The 17,517-nt window shown below is 39.3% G+C and overlaps 1 protein-coding gene across 3 annotated transcripts in view; it reads left to right on the top strand.

Moving 5' to 3' along the window:
- Nucleotides 1-17,517, top strand: part of LOC109935870 (polycomb group protein ASXL1-like) — a 90,628-nt gene that overhangs the window by 54,814 nt on the left and 18,297 nt on the right. For 2 of the 3 annotated variants that reach the window (XM_048608132.1, XM_048608134.1), the window contains exons 7-9: nt 2,255-2,431; nt 6,452-6,618; nt 14,077-14,173. In XM_048608132.1, the coding sequence (XP_048464089.1) occupies nt 2,255-2,431; nt 6,452-6,618; nt 14,077-14,173 (441 nt within the window). The remainder of the gene's footprint in view (nt 1-2,254; nt 2,432-6,451; nt 6,619-14,076; nt 14,174-17,517) is intronic. The other variant, XM_048608133.1, reaches the window with a different exon arrangement.

Below are 17,517 nucleotides of genomic sequence, written 5' to 3' on the forward strand. Positions count from 1 at the left end.
CCTCGGTGGCCGAGAACGCCCTCAACCGTGCCTCCCACATCTCCCGCACCTCCTCCCTCACACCCCGTCCACGCACTCAGAACCAAAAAAGACTCCCCCTCGTCCTCACGTACCATCCCACCAACCTCCGGATCCAACGCATCATCCTCCGACACTTCCGCCATCTGCAATCCGACCCCACCACCAAAGACATCTTTCCCTCCCCACCCTTATCTGCTTTCCGGAGGGACAACTCTCTCCGTGACTCCCTTGTCCGCTCCACACTCCCCTCCAGCTCCACCACACCCGGCACTTTTCCCTGCAACCGCAGGAAGTGCTACACCTGCCCCCATACCTCCTCCCTCACCCCCATCCCAGGCCCCAAGAAGACTTTCCACATTAAGCAGATGTTCACCTGCACATCTGCCAATGTGGTATACTGCATCCGCTGTACCCGGTGTGGCTTCCTCTACATCGGGGAAAGCAAGCGGAGACTCGGGGACCGCTTTGCAGAACACCTACGCTCGGTTCGCAATAAACAACTGCACCTCCCAGTCGTGAACCATTTCAACTCCCCCTCCCATTCCTCAGACGACATGTCCATCCTGGGCCTCCTGCAGTGCCACAACGATGCCACCCGAAGGTTGCAGGAACAGCAACTCATATTCCGCTTGGGAACCCTGCAGCCCAATGGTATCAATGTGGATTTCACAAGTTTCAAAATCTCCCCTCCCCCTACCGCATCCCAAAACCAGTCCAGCTCGTCCCTGCCTCCCTAACCTGTTCTTCCTCCCACCTATCCCCTCCTCCCACCTCAAGCCGCACCTCCATCTCCTACCGACCAACCTCATCCCGCCCCCTTGACCTGTCCGTCCTCCCTGGACTGACCTATCCCCTTCCTAACTCCCTACCTACACTCACCTTTACTGGCTCCATCCCCGCCTCTTCGACCTGTTTGTTTCCTCTCCACCTATCCTCTCCTCTATCCCTCTTCTATCCGCCTCCCACTCTCTCCCTATTTATTTCACAACCCCCTTCCCCTCCCCCTTTTCTGATGAAGGGTCTAGGCCCGAAACGTCAGCCTCTCTGCTCCTATGATGCTGCTTGGCCTGCTGTGTTCATCCAGCCCTGCACCTTGTTGTCTGTAATAGTGTGATCTGTGTTTTAGAGATAAAGTGTAATGAATGGAGGAGCTGATGAGTTAAAATTGTAATACTGTCATCTTGCTCAACTATTTAGTTATTTTTCCATGGCTTTTGGGCAGTTCATTACTTTACTATGATTTACTATTGTAGTATTGTTTTAATATAATAGAGGAAATGTTTTTAGACTGTGAAGAAGCACGGCTGCTGTTTTGCTGTAGTACATTTCTTGCATTCCTTGCGTTATGCCAGTTTACATGAGTGTAGCACGGGAGACTATAGCCTCATGATATTATCGTTGGACTATTAATCCAGAAACTGCCATGGTAGAATTTGAATTCAATATATGAAAAAAAAGTCAATCAGAATCTACTGTGACATGATTGCTGAATGATGGAAAAACTCATCTGGCTCACTGCTGTCCTCCAGGGAAGGAAATCTGCCATCCTCACCTGGTCTGGCCTACATCTGACTACAGTTCCAAAGCAATGTGGTTGACTCTCACCTTTTCTCTGAAATGGCCTAGCATGCCACTCAGTTCAAGGCTAGCTAGGGCCAGGTAACAAATGCTGGCCACCCAGCAATGCCCATGTCTTACAAATGTAAAAAAATATGATATTCCAGATTCACTCTTTTGGATAAACTACACTAAGTACCTTCTCACAAAATATTGATAAGCTGTGCTCTGTAAGCATATTATTTCTTTGTTCAAGAGATTTACTTTTGAGAAGTTAACATTATTTATAGTAAATAAATAAAGTCCTATAGTGAATTGGTCTAAGTAACACCTGTTTCGTTGAGCTGTTAGATTTTGCGTACATACATTCAAATTTGGATGTCTATCTTTTAAACTTTAAGGACTTAATCTGCAGTTTTCTTTTTCCTCTGGTGATCTATTTAAATCAAAGATGTGGAATTTCTATTGAGTGGTGAAATGTTTATCAGAAAATGTTTAGCATATTAATAGCCAGGTTGCTGTGTTTGCTGATGTTTAATTTTCTTCAATCTTGTTAAGATCTGAAATCAAGAAACTAACTAACTGCATTGGATCAAGACCGTAGTTTCCTTTTATGTCATCTTCATACCACTTTTTCAAGTGTACACAATTGAATAAAGAAGTATTTATTTTTCAGCATTTGCAGCAAAGCACACAGATGGTGAGTCAAGCAGTGCATCTAGTGGTAGTTCCTGCACAGTGACTTCAGGGAGCACACAATACAACAGAACAGAAATGAATAAACTTCAGTGCAGGTCTAGCCTGAACCGGAAACCTGGACAGCATTTTAGAGCCCTGAGAAGGCCAAACACGGGTAAGAAATGATTTTATTATTACTTTTTTTGGAATAATGTACTTGTTCTGATGGTTGACAGGTAAATGTATTGTTTCAAAATTCTATGTTCCACAAAGTGCCATAACTATTCATCAGATCAATAGGATATTGTACTTTGAGAGTGTCTAGCAATGTATAGGACAAGTTATAAGCAAACATCAGGACTGTTTATTATGCGTCCGTAGATTTATGTCTACAGTATCTTTTAAAAATATTTTGTTTATTTAGTTGTTGATCCCTTGCAGTGGAACCATACATGTTAATGTCAGGTGACGTGCAACTTTTGTGATGTAGTTCAACAACTTAGATTGGTATAGTGCTCGAAAAGGAGTCTCTACAATGTACATCATAGGTCAACACAAATGGTAAATATTACAGATGCTGGAAAATGAATGTTAAAAAAAATTGCTGGAAGCACCTGGCAATCTGGAGATGTCATCTGTGATTTGAGACAGTGTTGATTTTTCACAGCAATGTCAAAAGGTTATAGCCCATGGAAGGCCACGGTATGTTTTATATAGCATTTCTGTTCATACATATCAGGTTCGCATATGCAGTGTTTTGTTTTCATGTCTGATATTTAATAGATTTCTTTTAATAGCTATTACAGAGACATGGTTGCACAGTGACCATGATTAGGAATTAAATAATCTAAGATATTTGACTTCTGGAGGATATGGGCAAAATGGAGGATGGTTTCCTTGAACAAAAGATACAATAACAAGAATAGAAAAAGGATTTTAGTTTGAAAAATTAATATATAGAATTAGTTTGTGTTTGTTTTCTGCCCCTTGATTCCTACTCGATGCTGGAAGTAGTTTACTGGCTTCGTAACAGGAGTTTAACATTTGACTCTTCAACAATCTTTTGAAATAGTCTGCCTACTACCTCAGTTCAAAGTCAGCTAACACAGGCAATAAATGCTTTTTCATCAGTAATGCAAATATCCCATGAAAGAACACAAAATTAAGTTTGGAGAATTGATATTACATGGAAGGCAAAAGGCAAAGAAATACTCATTTCTTTTCTAGTTCATGATATAATCGACTGGGGAATGGGTTATTTGAGATCCAATTCTGTGTAGGGAAGCACGTTTAATTAATAACATCGTAAAGGAAACTTTGGTGAAAAGTGATCATAATGTGACAAAATTTTATAACGAATTTGAGAACAGTTTAGTTCAGAAGTTTAGGAAACTAGGAACCTAAATCTGAACAAAACCAGTAAAGATAAGAAAGGTGAATTGGGCAACTACAAAAAGGACGAGGCAATGACGGGGATTTAGTTCACAACAGTTGGACCATCTCTTTTTCAGCCAGGATTCCTTAGAACCAGAGGGTGTAAGAGCATCCCCAATTGGTTCAGTATGATTTTTGGGTAATTTGAGAATTGTACCGAATGCAGAACAATCCTTTGAAAAAAATGAAGATAAAATCATTAAGATGCTTAGTGTCCAATGTGTAATAGTATATTGCAAGCATGTGTTAGTAACAGAATAGCTTAATTTTGTGTTTTTCCTTTCATGAAGATGTTTGGGGTTCCAAAAATTTTGATAACATGTTGTATGCTTCTTTGTTCCACTTGGTTGGACATTGACTTAAGGTGAACAGGACACCTTGGACTGGTCCAGACATAGTTAACAAGTGGCTTGCTCGTAATGTTAGATCAAAGGAAAATGCATATAATTTTGCTGAAAAGAGTAACAAGCCTGGAAAGTAAAGATCAATAGGAATTTGATGAAAACTAAGTAGGATACAAGAGTAAACCATTAAGAGACTTGCAGAAAAGTTGTAACTCTTCTATATGTGTTGGTTAGAAAAGAAGAGATTAGCAAGAATGATCATTAGGTCCCTATAAGGCAGAGACTGGATCTGGAGTCGCCAGTAGGAGAGACCAGGTAAAGTTGCCAAATTGTATTCCCTAAAGGACAGTAATGAACTAGATTTTTGTTTTTGCAACCATCAACAATGGCTTCATGGCTAGCTTTTAATGCCGGATTTATTAACTGAATTCAATTTCATTCAAACACATGTCCCCAAGGATTTAGCGTGTGCCTTTCTTCTATTGCTAGTCCAGTGGCATTATCACTATGCCGCAGCTTTCACAACTCTCCCAATAACCTTTCTAAGATAAAGTATAAGTTAACTTTTAACTACAATTAATTCAACAATTGATTTTGGATTGTATGACAAGCTAGCTTATCAGTTTCTCCAGCAGATGTCCACATTTATCTACAGTTAACTTTGAAGAATTAATGTTTTATGTTCTAAAATATATGAATTAGTTGAACTTGAAACACGAACTCCAACCTTCTGTAGTTACCATGAACCTGAAGTTAAACTGGACTAGCCATACAAATGTTATGGCTGCAAGGGGAAGTCAGAGGCTGGGAATTCTGAGGTGAGTAACCTGTTTCCTGACTCTGCAAAGCCTACTCTTCATCTACAAGGCAGCGTGTGATGGAGATTCTCAATGCTGTCATGATTGCAAGTACTTTATTCCACCCCATCCACCACCTTTAAACAGTCACTGCCTCTGCTACCAAAATATACACTTCTTGAACTCACCAAGGCTCCTTCAACAGCACCTTCCTAATCCGCATTCTGTACAACTTAGGTGGGTAACGACAACAGACTCCTACGAGTGCTATCGCTTGCAAGTATTCCTCCAAGTCCTGACTTGGATCGATGGTATCATTCCTTCACTTCGCTGTGTCACAATCCAGGAAATCCCTTCCATTCATTGCTCCGGGTGTACCTACACGACATTACCTGCAGCGATTTTAAAAAGCCATCTCACCACTACAACCTACGTGCAGTTAAAGAAATAAATATTGGTTCATATTCATAACTGAAATAAGAGTTAAAATAAAATAATTCAAATATGTGGAAGAAGTATTTTACTTCCGCCATCCTACTTCACATCTGCTCATCAACTTTGTTTCACTGCCTTTCTCACTCAGTGACCCTTGCTGCTGTTGGCAATCCTGCTTGCTGACCCTTTGACTCACCATGCATCTTGTCACCAGTCCTGTTCCCTGACCTCTACAGCTGCAATTGATGCTGCTTGGCCAAACCACTACCTCGCTAAATGTAATGCTCCCTGACCACATGTCTCACTGACTCTTTTCCTCCTGAATCCAGAATATGACCGAGATCTCTGTAGCTGAGCAATGAGAAGCATGAAAAGAAACTTCAGTAGAGTCATAGAGATGTACAGCACAGAAGCAGACCTTTCGGTCCAACTCGTCCATGCTGATCCTAAATAAATCGAGACCTATTTGCCAACATTTGGCCCATATCCCTCTAAACCCTTCCTATTCATATGCCCATCCAGGCGCCTTTTAAATGTTGTAATTGTGCCAGTCTCTTCCAGTTCCTCTAGCAGCTCATTCCATACAAACACCACCCTCTGCGTGAAAAAGTTGCCCCTTCGGTCCCTTTTAAATCTTTCCCCTCTCACCTTAAACCTATGCCCTCTAGTTTTGGACTCCCCCACCATAGGGAAAAGACCTTGGCTATTTACCGTCTGTACCCCTTATCTTGTAGGAGATAATGTGAAAACTAGGGTGGCAGCAAGAGGCAGAGTTGCCAGCAGCCTGGAGATTCAGGGAGTGGGAGAGGCACGAATTGGGGAGGGTGACACTGACTGAGATGGTGCACTTAGCAGAAAAACTTGCAATTAATTATCTTGATACAGTGCTGTAACCTTACAGAGGATTGATTCACAAAGGGATAATTGACTCCACAAATTGTCTTTATTTTCATTGAAGCACTTGAAGTTGGGTTCTGAATTATTGGATGTCCGAAACACAATTTTCAGACTTTTTTTTTCCTGGGAAACTGCCCAGTGGTTATGTCATGAAGGGTTTAAATCAAATTCTGCCAGGAGCTAAATATTAAAATTCCCACAGCCAACTTGTAGTTTAGTGTGTGTTTTTTTTTTGTCTCCTCAGCTGCAATGTGATGTTATTGTATTCATGGTATTGTATTTTGAAAGCAGGACAGATGAAGCGGAACAGAGGGGAAGAGATTGATGTTGAAACACCTGGATCAATTCTTGTCAATACGAATCTACGTGCTTTGATCAACTCACGGACTTTTACTTCTTTGCCACTACATTTTCAGCAACAGCTGCTATTTCTACTGCCGGAGGTGGACAGGCAGGTAAGGATTGATCTGAGCACGGATATTGAATATACTTTTATCGAAAGGAAAGGTATGCATGCTTAATGAGTTAAAAGAGGATGGCGAGTATGTGAAAATAAATACTGGGCCCTTCCTCATTCAAGATGGCAACTTTGACAGATGGGTTGAAGGGCTTTTGACCGTGCTGTAACAAGCCTCTGACCCTAATTTGTGGCCAAAACAAACCATTGTATTAAATCTGACCAAATGCAATATGTTATGATTCACTTCCTCCACTTGATATATTTTGTTCTTGGCAATTGTGAGGGTAGGACCAAAATTAACACTTCAGATCAATGAGCTTTTATCAGATGATCGAACTGAAAACTGCCTGCTTTTCTGTTCATAGCTGCTGCTTGACCTGTTGACTATTTCCGGCATTTCGATTTTGTCACACTTTGCTTTTGTGTTGAATTTTGCCTGTGGAGACCAGCATTATTTGTGATCCCAATCAGATTTATGTACTCCAGGCATTGTTTTTGTTTGTGGAAATGAACTTAGTACCCCTTGCTTTGACTGTTGTAATGTAGTCCACTAATTCAGGAACATTTTATCTAAAATTGAACATCCAGTAATTTGAACAAAGCTGCATAGATACCATCAAGTTAGGAAATCAGGGCCACAAAAATTTAAATTGTCAGTTAATTTTTGTAAAACACAATAGGGATATATTAGTTATGTGCATAGTAGTTTTGTGGATGAGTGTATCCTTGTATGTAAATGAAAGGAAGTGTCAAAATTATCCTGTTGGGGGTTAGAAAATTACGGAAAAAGTTAAGGGGAGCTCGGTAGAGGTTATTAATGTTTCCAGAATATTGCCTGGGCCTCTGGATTAACAGTCCAATGATAATACTGCTGGGCTGTTGCCTCCTGATCCCAGTCATTTGGTACGATTTTAGAGTCAATTAATAAGTATCACAATCTCATGCTTGAAACTGCATGGTAAAATAGAGTGGAATCAGCATGGCATCATCGAGAGGAAGTCATGCCTGACAAACTGTTTGGAATTAGTTGAGGTTACGAGCAAGCCAGACAAAGGAGAGCCAGTCTATGTGATCTGGTTGGATTTCCAGAAGGCCTTTGACAAGGTTCTTAAGCACAGGAGCCTGCTAAATAAGATAAGAGCCCAAGGTGTTAGGGGCAAGATCCTGACATGGATAGAGGATTGGTTGACTGGCAGAAGGCAGAGAGTGAGGATAAAATGAGTCCCTTTCAAGATGGCAGCTGGTGACTAGTGGAGGTTCACAGGGCTCCACACTGGGACCATAGCTATTCGTGTTATACACTAATGATCTGGATGAAGGAACTGAGGGCATTGATGCTAAGTTTACTGCTGACACAAAGTTGGAGGGGTAGGTAGTGTTGGGGAAGCGGGCAGGCTGCAGCAGGACTTGGGCAGGCTAGGCGAGTGGACACTGAAATGGCAGATGGAATACACTGGGAAAGTGTGAGTTTATGCACTTTTATAGGAAGAAGAAAGGCGTAGACTAAATTCTGAACAGGGCAAGGCTTCAAAAATCTGAAGCGCAAAGGGAATTAGGAGTCATATTTCAGGATTCTAGTTGGCAGTTAGGAAGGCAAATTCGAGAGGGAGAATGTTGCTGAGCAAAAGGATGTAGTGGTGCAAGTGCATAGTTCCTTGAATATGGAGTCACAGGCAGACAAGGTGGTGAAGACGTTGTTTGGCATGCTTGCTTTCATTGGTCAGTGCATTGAGTATAAAGTGATGGTTGACCATTTGCTAGTGCTTTTCAGGTTAGCTAATCAAATGAGCAAATTAGTGCAGAGGCTGGAATCTGTACTGAAAACTAAAAATGCTCGAAACCATAGCGGGTCAGGCAGCGTCCGTAGAGAGAGAGCAAGCTAATGTTTCGTGTCAAGATGACTCTTCATCAGGAGCTGCTCCTGAGCATTTTTTTTGTTTTCAGTAGCTAATCAAATAGCTAGTTTCAACATTTGCTATATATTTTTTATGTAGAAAGGTTTAAAAATTTTATTGAAATATCAGTAATAATGGCCACCGTTCAGGACAGTGTTGCTCCATATGTGTTTAAGATCACATTCTGTTCTTCATGTTCTCTAACCTTTGATGCTAAAGCTGATTTCTGTCTGAAGGGTGGCATTAACTGATTGAACTCATTGACTGTCCAATCTGAAATATCTGTTCTGGAATTTGCTGGAAGAGTTGTATTGTTAATTTTGAGGGTCATGTTTTGTAGGCAAAATCATTTGCCAGTCAGGTGGATTCTGTTCAATGCTGTATTGTGGCACCTGGTGAGGTGTTGAATACATTGATTAGAACATGCAATGAGCATCTGTCTGTATGTTATATTTACTTTGTTGCCTAAAGGGTGCCATTTCAACCTAGCAACTGTCCTTCAAACTGCATTGAGAACTAGAGGACATTCAGAACTGTTTTTTACCATTGATCACCACAAATATTCAAGCAAGATAACCTCATAGTACATGTATAAAGTCTTTTTTTTGGTTTAACACATAATGAGATGGCTTTTTAAAAGAACTAATCCTCATTTAGTCAAAGAGGAATCTTGTCGGCAGGAATGACTCCTACACAATTTTGAGTGTTTACTGGTCATGGTACATTGCCATAGGCCTTCATAAATACTCCAGTTAGCATTTTGGGATAGTTACGTGGCTCTGAAGTTATTTTTGAAGGCTCTTTGAGTGTTGGTGTTTTCACAAGCTCTTTTGCGTCAGAATGTCCTCACTATGTTAGCATATGTCCATATAGTTAATGTGGGAACTCTGAAAGTTAAGTATAGCCCTTTCAAACATGTTCTGCCATTCAGTTGCTTCATGGCTCATCAATTTCTTTACTCCAGCCAGCCACCTTGGCTCCACCCTTGCTGGCAGTAATCTGTTGATTTCCATTTTAAAATTATTATGATAGCACTTATTGTTTCATGTGGAAATGAAATTTATACTCCTGCTAAACTTTACCTGAATTGTTTTCCAACTTCTCTCGTGGATGCCATGGTTTTGCTTTGAAGGTTTATGTTTCAACTTCTTTCAAAATCTTAAAAACCTTAATCAAATCACCGCCTTCAGTCTTCTTTGGTCTTGGAAATACAGCTTGAATTTGTATTGTTCTAATGCAAGATCATAGACTTGAAATGGTAACTGTTTCTCTCTCCACAATTGCTCTTTCGATTTCCAGCATTTTCAGGTTTTATTCCAATTGTATACAGTATTTCCTCATAATCAAACCTTTGAAATTGGTATAGCAGTCTAGTAAACAAACATGGAGCTTCTTCCATGGCTTGTATTTCCATTGAAAGATGTGCCTGTAATTTCACCCAGACCTCTAGGTGTGGCCCAGCCAAAGCATTCTGCAGCTTTGGCAAAAATTTGTTCCCTTTATATTCTAGCTCTCCGGTTATAAAGGAATACCCTATTCCATATGTACTTGGTCTGAAGTGAATGACCTCCTGTTTGAATATATTGAAATCTGTTTGCCACAGCAATTCAGGTAATCTGTCTATATAATATCATATTGCATCAATACTGCTGACAATGCTGTCTATCTTCGTGTTCATGGCAATTTTGCATATGTGGCATTCTATCCCAAAGACGTATATCATTAGAAGCACTGTTGGGGCCCCAAGAAAGATCATTATGGGACATTACTTGTTACTGTAATCTGCTGCAGCTTCTCAACTCTTTGATATCTGTGCTTCTCCAATTGTGATTTTTGTGGTATCCCTGTTTAATCATCCATTTTTGGTGTCCATGCTATAGGCTGCCTAAGACCTGAAGCAGTAAAATTCCCTCCCTAAACACAGTTTTCCTCTCCTTTTCCTTAAAATTATTAAGATGCACCTGTTTGATCAAGTTCATCTGCCCAATATCAGGTTTTGTCGCTCAGGGTCCAATTTTGCTTTCTAATAAAATTTAGCAGTGGAAATAGGTCATTTGGCTCATTGAATCTGCTCCAGTGGTCTTGTGAAGAAATTTGGATTGATTTATCACAATAAAGCTGCTATGCAACTAGAAGTTCCTACACACGTTTGGAGGCTTTGTATCATTGCATATACTTATTGAAGATTCGTTTTCTTAATTATTCATTTGGAGAGAGAATTAATATTTTAATGAGTTTGCCCATGCTCTTGTCAGGACAAGTCAAAATATTCTGTTTACCTTTTTTGTTGTGGAATACCAGGTGACCATGTTATTGGTGGATTTCTTGTGACTGGTAAGATCTCATCTGGTTTTTTCATGCTGTTGTTTGCCAGTGAACAAGTTTTCTTTGAGATTGTTACTTGCAATAAACCTGCACACTGGGATGTGATATAACCTAACAAAAACATGTTAAGGTTGTTGACTCCATATAGGCTGAAGTTGAGATTAGGCTGAAGTTGAGCACGGTGTATGTTCATTCTAGTTTCATTAATCTGGTTTACAAGGTAAAATTAATTACCTCTTAATCTGTTGGATCCTGTACACTGGGGAGATATCTTTCTGTGAAAGGGAAAAAACACCAAGAAATTTGCGATTAGTCAATTCTAAGGAAGAACTGTTGAGTAATCTGATTATGTACTCTGATTCTCATCCTACAAGACATAAGCTTTGATGAGATTGAACAAATGAATTGTGTAAAGGTGCCTAAAAATATTAACATCCTACAGGTTTGAAATCTGGTCAGTTTGTGCAATCTACACTTCTGTAAGATGCATGGTAGAGGGGCATTTTCTGGTTTTTGAAAGGCCATTTTCATTTCAGTTCATTTCAACTCTACTTTGCAATTATTTTTAATTTTGCTTCTTGAAACTTTGAATATATAAGAATTCTAAGGTTAATACAAATGTATTATTCTGATGCGATCTTTAGCTTCCTCATAGTGAATGTTACACAGTGTCAAATGGGAACATTTACTAATCAGCCCAGTCGAAGATGTTATTGCACACTCTGAACCAGATGGGACTTGCATCTGGGCCCCCTGGCTCAGAGGTAAGGAGAAGTGAAAAAGTATTATTAAAAAATGAGCTGTTTCAGGTGCCAAAGCTGAGCTGCTTCAAAAAATCCCTTTGATTAATGTGTTAATGTCATATGTTGATCTTTTAACTGGCTGCCTTATATGTAAAAAGACACTAATGATGAATTTTTGTAGCACTCCAGATTTTGTTGCTGAAGTGTTTTGTTTGGTAATTTTCTTTTTGTGATTTGCTATTGAGAATAGAAATTTAATCCAGTTCAACTGCACATTGGTGCTGAATGAAGTGATAAAGCCACGTTCCTGCCATTGTTATTTCTGTTCAGTATCTTGTGTGTGCCTTGAGGTTTGGTTCCTGTGTGTAGAAACAAAGAGGGGATAAGTCACTAAGGACTGCTTCATATATGCCTTAAGGAGTTGGTTGCAACTGCTAATGCAGGGATTTTGAAGCCGATTAGCTGCACTTTGCAGATGAATACCTTTCTGTTGAGCTTATCAGCAAGAGAGGAGATTTGATGACCAAAATCAATTTTTATTCTGGTTCTTGTAAAATTAAATACTACAAAAGGTTGCCTCTAACCAGGTTAATCAGTGCTCTTGATTTTTAAGAAAATTAACGTAGGCTTGGGGTTTCTCCTGCACATGGTGAGTCTTTTGTTTGCAAAATGCTTACGAGATTATGCAAGCGATGAATTAAAGATGACAGGAGTAAACTTGAAACACCCACTTAATGTTGGTTGAAGATGTACAGGATTTTTTTAAAAAACTAAAATCTTGAAATGGAGAAAAAAATTCCTAACTAGGATTTAGAAATTTTGATTATATCTGGTGGTTTTGGTGAAAATTAGCTTGAGTAACTCAATTCCAATGTCCTTTTCTGTTTTAAATGGTGGATGATGGTTAGCTCTGCTGTATATTAAGACTAAAATGAGTGATGGAGTAGGTAATGTATGATGTGCAGACCAGTGGGTGGCACTGTGATCTGTAGCAACATATAAGCTTTAAATTCATTATTAGTCATAATTGTGAACTTTAAATGAAATTTTTATTCACCCCTTCTCAACAAGGCGTTTCTGTTCTCTAGTTAAGAGCAAATATTCTACTTTTTCTTTTGGCGGAGGCAGGGGATGAATTAGCGTTGTAGAAATATACAACACAGAAACAGATCTTTTCATTTACTTTCACAATTTCTAGATCATTTTGCATCTCAGTCCCGGTTGAAGTACTATGTAAATCTACATTATTATATATTAACCTACCAAGATGTCATCCTAACGAAAACCAAGTTATTTCTCATGATTGCCCATTTAGTTGTTTGAATTTGTATGAATGACACATGAACATGAGGGCAACGTAGCTCAACTGCAGTCTTCAAATGGCAATGTAACAAAAAAAACTGTAAATTGAAAGGAGCGGGCTGTTGTGGAGAGCCTCACACCCTTCTCAGTTTACTGGGAACAGATGTTTCTCTGTCTGCAGATGCTTTAGTGGGAGAAGATTAACTATTTACTTAACCAGTCAAACTGGTTTGTTATTGTTTGCACTGCAAGCTAATCCTAGCATAATACAAATTAACCAAATTTTTGCAAGACTGAAAAGTTGATTGCTTCCTTTTTATGACCAAATTGAAGTTTTAGTTAGGTTGTAGTAACCAATATCCAGTTGGTGTATTGTTTTAAGCTTGTATTTACATTGATATTAATTAGTTTTATAATTTCCACTCTTGTACTTTAGTATTGCAATTTTTGATGTACAGTACTGAAAGCTGTTCCCACTACCCCAAACCTCCCTCTAGAACTTCGATGTGTTTTCACAACTAATTCTACCCATGTTTCATTCCCATATGCACATACTTCAAATTGACTATATGTTAATGAAAAGTGAAAATCTGGCTTTCTATTTCTCCTTTTCAAAACAGCTAATAACACCATGGTACCAGCCTTGCTATGTTCAGTTAACTATACCGGAACAGGAGTCAAACCTGAAATCTTGTTAATCTTTTAAAACTAAACTTGTAACTGCCTAAATTTTTTGAGATATTATGTGACCAATTCAAACAGAACTTTAAGGTGTGTTTTAAATCTATTATTTTAAGAAGCGGTGATGGGAGTTTCTGTGAATATTTTGTCCTTTTTTTTTGGGGGAAGAAACTACAAGTTGTGATTTCTAAAATTCAAAGCTATATCTGAATCTTGGGTGTCACTTTCAAGTCGGGAGAAGAAATCTTGCACTACCAACTGTAGTGCTATTCTTTTGTGGCATTTGACTCAAAATTGAGCTGATTCTGATGGGTTTTTAAATTGATAATGATCAAAACTTTGGATTATCTGTTTGTGTTGAATTAATATATTCAAGTCTAATTATTGTATGCCTAAAGGAGGTTTCATAGCTTTTGAAGCATGTGTTTCAGTGTTTATTCATACTTGGATGAAAGTTCCAGTTTCTGTACTGAAATTAAATGGAACTGTTTTCTTTAACTTTTCCAGGTTGGTACTGACGGTATAATGCGGCTCAGCAGTTCAGCCCTAAATAATGAGTTTTTCACCTCTGCAGCTCAGGGATGGAAGGAGCGATTAGCAGAAGGTATGCAGCCGACTAGTAAAAGTTGCGCCTTGATTGTTTAGTAGATTTCATAACCTCATTTTAAAGTGAGCTTTTATTTTTACTCCTTCAGAGGATCAATTTGTAGAAATAATACTGGAGGTGTAATGTGCTGAGTGGCCTCCAGATGTGCTGTAAATTCAATGAATTGTGGATGACTTTTTTTCATTTACCCTTTTTATTCCTCCTGGTTTCCTTCCTTCCATTTACCAGCATAAGATTAATTCAATTTCTAAAAATCACAGACCAGCAGAGTGGTAGGGGTTGCTGTCTAAAGTAACAATGAAAGTTCTGCACCTCAATTCTACTTGAAAGCATTGTTTTCTTTGTGAAATATGAACCATACTGCTGTGCTTGCGGTCAGTTCAAACACAGATTAACTCACTTTGCTACTTCTATGTGCATGCCAGGTCATGTTTTTTGCTGTTTTGACAACCACGTGAGCATCTGCAGTAGTGTTGCTCATATTCTTCTTCAGCTTTGTTGTCTTTTACAACTGTTCATGTCACACATCTTGAAAACAATTGAAATTGGGCAGGGGGGAAAAGGGAGTGGGAGGAGCAAGGGAGTAATGCTATCTTTCTAAGAAGTTCTTAGCACCCAAAATTGAGACTAGAAAAGGAGTACCTGAATAAGTTATGTAAATGCATCATACCTTTATGATCTAATACACTTGATCAGTATTGTTCAGCACATTTAGTAAAACCCAAGTATTTTTGTTATTTTAATTTTATTTTGCAAACTACTTTTCTGAAACAAGTATTCACAACATAGCTGTTTTAATATGTTTAGAACTGGACTTCATCTGATGAATATGATGGAAATTTTCCATTTCTGCTCATTCACGTTTGTAAGTGAAATGCTTAGGCAGTTTCACATCAAATCTTGGATGTGGGTCCTGCCTGAAAATAGGCCAAGCATTCACTGTGGCATTGTGTAGAGATGTGCTATTTTGAGACTTGACTCAAGAACCCCTGTTACTATTTCTAGCTCAGTCTAACTTATTTATGCTGATGAAGTAGGCTTGAGCATCATATCCAGGTCATTGTAGTATCTCTGTATGACGAGCAATTTTTTATGAAAACAGAAGAACAGAATTGAAGAAATAGGAGCTGGAGTAGACCAACATGTGCAAGTTCCACTCCAAGCCGCTGACCACCCTGGCTTAGAAATACGTTGCCATTCCTTCATTGTTGCTGGGTTAAAATCTTATAATTCACTCCCTAAGGGCATTGTAGGTTTATCTATAACACTTGATTACAGCGGTTGAAGAAGGCAGCCTACCACCACCTTTTCAAGGGTAACTCTGGCCATTCATTGATATCATGGCTGATCTTCTACTTGAACACTATTTTCCTGCACTATCCCTTAATGTATTACTGTGTAGAAATCTAATGATCTCAGTCTTGAACATAATTATTTACTGAACTTCTTCTATCCCTGGAGCAAGAAACTCCAGAGACACTACCATGGAAAAATCCTTTTTCCTCTCAATTCTAAATGACCTGTCCCCTGTTCTGAGACTCTGTTCTGTGGGAATTTGAACACCCCAAACTCCCAAATTCTAGGGATTCGTTTGGTAAATCTTCCTTGCATTCCCTTTGTGGCAATTGCATCTTTCTTTGGATAAAGAGACAAATATTTCATGTAACATTCCAGTCTCAAGTGATATAATTACGTAAAGCATCTCTTATCCTTTACTTAAATCTTATTGCAATAACGGCCAACCTACCATAAACCTACTTAATTGCTTGCTGTACCTGCATGTTGACTTTCTGACGCATGAACAAGGACACCCAAGTCCCTTTGAAGTTAGAAACATCAGCTTCTCACAGTTTAAGTAATACTGTATTTCTGTTGTTCTGACCAAAGTGGATAACCTAACATTTCTGTCTTTTTCTATTTCGGCTGCCAAAGTTTTGCCTGCTCACGTTGCCTCTCCAAGTCACCTTGAAGTGTCCTGCTCACGTCGCCTAGTTTTGTAACCTACGCAAACTTGAAATATTGCATTTAATCCTCACATAAAAATCATGGCTGTGGATTGTGAATAGCAGGGACCCAAGCAGTGATCCTTCACTTCCTGCCAAACTAGAAATGACCCATTTATTTTGTCTTTGTTTTCTGTATGTTAATCAGTTAACTATTCTCCTTAATCTTATGCACTCCTGATTTGTTCACCAGTCACTTGTATGGAACCTTTTTGAAATGGTTCTGAAAATCTAAGTACACCATATCCACTGATTTCCCCCTTATCTACTCAGCTAATTAGATCCACACAACCCCTCAACAGGTTTGACAAACATCATGTCCCTTGCATAATTCCATGTTAACACTGCCAAATTCAATCATTATTATTGAAGTGTCCTGTTATGGCTTTTTTTTGTCGTAGTTTCTGGTATGTTCCCTTTGACTGGTAATAGCCTCGCAGGTCTGTAGCTCCCTATTTTCTTTCTCTCTCCTTTTAAATTGTGGGGTGACATTTGCTATCTTCTGATCAGCTTGGTGCATTCTGGAATCTCTAGAATTTTGGAAAGTGACCGCCAAAGCCTCTTCTGTCTTTAGAGCCACATCTTTCATCACTCTGTGGTGTAAATCATCGGATCCAAGGAAATTAACTACTTTTGTTTCCATTAATTTCTCTAATACTGGCAGATGGAGTTTAATTTAGATAAATGTGAGGTGCTGCATTTTGGTAAGGCAAATCAGGGCAGGACTTATGCACTTAATGGTAATATCCTGGGAAATGTTGCTGAAGAAAGACACATTGGGGTGCACGTTCCTAATAACTTGAAAGTGGACTCGCAGGTACACAGGGTAGTGAAGAAGGTGTTTGGTACCCTTGCATTTATTGGTCAGTGTATTGAGATAGGAGTTGGGAGGTCATGTTGGAGCTGTACAGGATATTGGTGAGGCCACTTTTAGAATACTGCCTGTAATTCTGGTATCGCTGCTACAGGAAGGATGTTGTGAAATGTGAAAGAGTTCAGAAAAGATTTACATGGATGTTGCTAGGGTTGGAGAGTTTAAACTATAGGGAGAGGCTGAAAACACTGGGGCTTTTTTCCCTGGATTGTCAAAGGCTAATGGGTGACCTTACAGAATCATGAGGGGCACGGATAAGGTAAAGAGCCGAAGTCTTTTCCCCAGCGTAGGGTTGTTCAAAACTAGAGGGCATAGGTTTAAGGTGAGAAGGGACGAGATTTAAAAGGGATCTGAGGGGCAACGTTTTCATGCAGAGGGTGGTGAGTGTATGGATTGAGCTGCCAGAGGAGGTGGTGGAAGCCAGTAAGGTCACGAGATTCAAAAGGCATCTAGATGGGATCATG

The sequence above is a fragment of the Rhincodon typus genome, chromosome 19 (assembly GCF_021869965.1).
Source record: "Rhincodon typus isolate 14 chromosome 19, sRhiTyp1.1, whole genome shotgun sequence".
In the NCBI taxonomy this organism is placed as follows: Eukaryota; Metazoa; Chordata; class Chondrichthyes; order Orectolobiformes; family Rhincodontidae; genus Rhincodon; species Rhincodon typus.